Source organism: Ovis aries, chromosome 3, assembly GCF_016772045.2.
Source record: "Ovis aries strain OAR_USU_Benz2616 breed Rambouillet chromosome 3, ARS-UI_Ramb_v3.0, whole genome shotgun sequence".
Taxonomy (NCBI): domain Eukaryota; kingdom Metazoa; phylum Chordata; class Mammalia; order Artiodactyla; family Bovidae; genus Ovis; species Ovis aries.
The window spans coordinates 58,017,828-58,022,786 of record NC_056056.1 but is presented as its reverse complement, the minus strand read 5'-3'; the positions used below and the strand labels follow the sequence as shown (position 1 = coordinate 58,022,786).

Genomic DNA, 4,959 nt, shown 5'->3' with positions numbered 1-4,959 from the left:
GCCGGGAAAGCACGCCCTCCACCTTAAGGCGGGAGAGGTGGGCGGGGAATGGCTCGGCTATTGGCTGAGACGGAACAAGAAGAAATCAATCATAAAATAGGTTACAAGCTCGTGGTTTGAAAGACTTTGCTTCAGAAGCTAAAGGCTCAGTAGGCCTCATTTCCCTCGAAGATCTTTCCTAAAAGGTTATTTTAATTTCTTATATATGTTCGATTATTTTCAAAATAAAGGGGCGCGCGAGAGTCGTGAAATTATTTTCTCCCCCCCCACAACTCGAGCGGAAATGGTATTGTCCCTGTAAATCTTAAGGCGAGCCTTTCTCGCGCGCAAGCGCAGTTTAAAATCACATGGTTGCGGACCGGAGGTGGTGTAAAAAGTAAAACAGTGGTGACTGGGCCGTCTCTCTGGGTGTAGGAGCTCGGAACTGAACTGGAAGATGTTGGGCTCAAAGAACATGCCCTGGCGGAGGCTGCAGGGCATTTCCTTTGGGATGTATTCGGCCGAAGAACTCAAGTAAGGAGTTGGTGGGAAGCATGCAAGAGCCTCTTGGGGTCGGGGCCGTAAACTACTGTTCCCAGCAGGTCTTGCGCCCAGTTTCTCCTCAGAGTCCATTGCTGTGTAGCGCATGGCCTGCTGGGACCTATAGTTCTGGGAACGTCTTGGGCTGCTGAGCACTGCCTAGAGCCCGGTGTGGCTGGTTTGCACTTGGGTAGGTGGGGGTTCCCAGATGGAAGCGTTATCGTTCGCCAGTCTCCTCGTTAGATCAGCCTGGTTTTTGGAGTTACTGTAATGTCTCTGACGTAGTTTATTAAGCGCATGATGAGTCTCCTCTTGTCTGTAAGATGATTATTCTTCAAGACTCAATTCATGGGACAACTTCTTGGTTGGACCGTCTGTGTTCTCTGCCTAGTTATTAATACTAAATCAAAAAGACCCTCTTAAGCCCTCCTTTTCATCGCCGTAGCGTTTGACAGAACTTAATTATTTTCAGGTTCTTCTATTTCTGTGACATGTATTGTTTCCTTCCTGACTCAGTTTATCAACCCACTAACATTTATTGATCATCCAGTTTTTGCCAGGCACTAAGCTAGGTGTTCTGCAGAAGGCAATGGCACCCCACTCCAGGACTCTTGCCTGGAAAATCCCATGGATGGAGGAGCCTGGTAGGCTACAGTCCATGGGGTCGCTAAGAGTCGGACATGACTGAGCGACTTCACTTTGACTTTTCACTTTCATGCATTGGAGAAGGAAATGGCAACCCACTCCAGTATTCTTGCCTAGAGAATCCCAGGGATGGGGAAGCCTGGTGGGCTGCCATCTATGGGGTCGCACAGAGTTGGACACGACTGAAGAGACTTAGCAGCAGCAGCAGCAAGCTAGGTGTTCATGAAAAGTGAAAATGTTAGTCTCTCAGTCCTGTTCAACTTATTGCGACCATGTGAACTGTAGCCCACCAGGCTCTCTGTCCATGGGATTCTCCAGGCAAGAATACTGGAGTGGGTTGCCATTCCCTTCTCCTGAGGATCTTCCTGACCCAGGGATCGAACTCAGGTCTCTGACATTGCAGGTAGATTCTTTACCGTCTGAGCCGCATTCCTGACACATTGGTGAAGGAGGGGCTTATACTCGAATTCATCTCAGGCTCTTTAGCTGATTCCTCCTTTCCTTAAATCTTGCTGTTCCCTGAGATTCTATTCTAGTCAAATAGCTTTTCTTTTCCAAAATGTCCTCCCTAGACAATTTCACCACTTTCATGATCTGTACTCTCAAATATAAATCTCCAACCCAAATTTCTTTCCCTAATTTTTCAGACTTGTTTTTTTCAGCAGCAGTTGGGCATCTCTATTTGAATTTCACACGGAGATCTTAAACTCTTATACCAAAACCTCAACAGCTATCCCTACAGAGAGGGAGAACTTGCCCCTCCAAAATGGTGTACCTTAATCTAGTGCAAAATGTTCACTCTTCTGTGACAGGGCTGTAATTCTAGACCCATTTCTCCTGACATCTTACTTGCTTATTGGGTTCTTATTGTGTGTCGTCTATGTATTTCTTTATTCTCTACCCTCCTTTTCATCACATCGTATCTCTTGTTTGGATTGTCTTTTCCTTCCATCTCCCTGCCTTTACACCACTCCAGTCCATCCTCTACCTTGCTGTTAAAACTATTCTTCTGAAGTGCAAATGCGATGATACTCCTATTACCCTTAAAATCCTCCAGAGGCTTTCCATTTCCCCTCAGGTAAATGATACTTTTTAGCTTAGCCTACAGGTTTACCCATGATCATCAGGCCAGTGCTGATTTTAGGTATAACATCATCCCTTCTTTCGCCCTATTAAACCACTTGCACGTTTCATAAACTGCCATCAGTTTTCATCATCTGCGCCTTCAGGCTGTTTCCTCCACATGCATTATCCCCTCTGCCAGAGGGGTCTGCTTCCCTGCTCTCACCCCACTGCCCCCCCTGGAGGAGGCATCTGGAGAGCATTTCTTACACTGAAGGCGCAGCTCAACCTCCCTCATTTCTGAGATTTTTCCACACCTAGTACAGTTGTGTCATGGTTCCTTGGTTACTTTTTGTGCTTGTTTGTATTTTTGTCTCTCTCCACTGGCCTTTCTTTTATCCTTAACTCTCATTGACTGACTGGATGAATAAACTCCTGAGCTACAACAGTATGCTGCTCCTGATATTCAACTGTATCATCACTAGCCATAAATTGATACTATTTCATTCAAAAGCAAGAGAATTGATATTTTTTACAAGTGAATTGTGGAGTTTTCAGAGAACTGCATGAATAAATTTATACCTATTACTAACATTTGATCTATTTGAGTCTAGGGTTGAGAAATTTCAGTAATTATGCTACCTTTTGTTGTTCTAGGTTCTAGTAGCTTCCTAGCTCACTTGGAATAAAAGCCAAGTCCTTAAAATGGCCCAGAAAGGTCATTCTGGCCCCCTGGTTATTTCTCTGAACTTACCTCTGTACTCACCCTGGCCTCCTAGCTGTTCCCAGAGTGCCATAGGTACACATCTATCTCAGGACCTTTGCACTCCCTGCTTCTTCCTCCTGTGAAGGTGACCTCCTGTGATGGCCGGCTCCTACATCTTCAGGCCTTTGTTCAAGTATAAGCTTCTCAGTATGGACTCTCCCCAACCATTGGCCCACTCTATCATCCTCCCCTTTTCTGCTTGCTTTTCTTCATAGCATTTTCTTCCATCTAATAAACTATGTGCTTACTAATTTTGGTTTTTGTCTGCCTGCTTTCAATAGGATGTAAAGCCCATGAGCGCAGGGACTCTTGTCTGTTTTCCCAGCATCTAAAAGTGTGTCTGGCACATTAAAAACACTATTTGTTAAGTGCGTGCATGCGTGGGCGGAGGAGCTATCTGTTCAGCTCTTGGTCCTCTCCATTTTTATTACAACCATTTGTGAGGGTGACTCTAATTATAGGAGAAAAATTCCTTTCCAGAGAATAGGGTGACTCTGTTGCTGCTGCTAAGTCGCTTTAGACGTGTCTGACTCTGAGCGACCCCATAGATGGCAGCCCACCAGGCTCCCCCGTCCCTGGGATCCTCCGGGCAAGAACACTGGAGTGGGTTGCCATTTCCTTCTCCAATGCATGAAAGTGAAAAGTGAAAGTTAAGTCGCTCAGTTGTGTCCTACTCTTGGCGACCCCATGGACTGCAGCCCACCAGGCTCCTCCATCCATGGGATTTTCCAGGCAAGAGTACTGGAGTGGGTTGCCATTGCCTTCTCCAAAGGTGACTCTAGGAAGCAGCAAAGGTCATCCTGAAACCCAAGTTTGTTAGTCTTAAACTCTGTTCTCTCTGGTGGAATTCTTGCTGGTTGCCCTTCCTCTGTATCCCATTCCTGCAATAATTAGAGGAATTTTCTCCTTTTCCCCAGCTAGAGAGAGGCGCTTTGTTCCTTACTGTAGAAAGACTGAGGATGAAGACAAAAACATACATTCAGTTTGGGTGTGAGCTCTTTGTATAGTCTTTACAAGCACAGGACACAGTTCTGCCAGTTGGCACGGGTCTGTGTTGGACCCACCTGCCTACTCTTTTTCCATCATTATAGGCTCCAGGCAAGGGAAGTGAAGTACCAACTTACGGAACGTGATAGAATAAGGATCTAGTGGTAAAGGATCTTTGCACCCAGACCTAATTAGTGTTTGCCTTATTCTAATTAGTTTGTGTTTGCCTGACACAGTAAATGTTTTTCTTATTTATAATTCCAGTTAAGTTTTAGAGCTCCAAGTAAAATGAGAGACGGAAATGTAGATGAATATTTCTCCAAGTCCAGTGAAGAATGATTTAGCCTAAAGGTAGTGGGAGAAAGTAGTAATAGTAGTGAGTTTAAATCATTAAAAAATTTTAAACTATGCAAACAGTATCATCAAAAAAGTGAAAGGACAGAACTCAAAGTATGTGCAAATCTTATGTCTGATAAAACACATGTGTTCAGAATATATAAAGCAGTCTTGCAACTCAGTAATAAAAAAGCAAATAACCCAGTTAAAAAATAGGTAAAGGGTTTGAATAAACATTTCTCCAAAGAGGAGATACCAGTGGCCAATAGGTACATGAAGAGATGCTCACCATCATTAGTCATCAAAACCACAGTGAGATACTACCTCATACCTGCTAAGATGACTGGAAACAGAAAGATCACAAAATATGCTGGCATGGATTTGGAGAAATTAGAGCCTTGGTGTGGAGGAGGAAACGGCAACCCACTCCAGTACTCTTGCCTGGAAAATTCCATGGATGGAGGAGCCTGGTAGGCTACAGTCCATGGGGTCGCAAAGAGTTGGACACGACTGAGCGACTTCACTTTCTTTCTTTCTATAGTCCTTTTGGAGATACGGAGTTGCAAAGAGTCGGATGTGACTGAGCAACACACACACACACACACACACACACACACACAGCCTTGGTGTATTGCTGCTGGGAA

The 4,959-nt window shown here is 44.7% G+C and overlaps 1 protein-coding gene across 2 annotated transcripts in view; it reads left to right on the top strand.

Moving 5' to 3' along the window:
• Window positions 1-332: 332 nt before the first annotated feature.
• The window catches only part of POLR1A (RNA polymerase I subunit A), an 85,223-nt gene continuing 80,596 nt past the window's right edge, over window positions 333-4,959 (top strand). For both annotated transcript variants that reach the window (XM_004005884.5, XM_060412103.1), the window contains exon 1: window positions 333-513. In XM_004005884.5, the coding sequence (XP_004005933.2) occupies window positions 437-513 (77 nt within the window). In that variant the 5' untranslated portion in view covers window positions 333-436. The remainder of the gene's footprint in view (window positions 514-4,959) is intronic.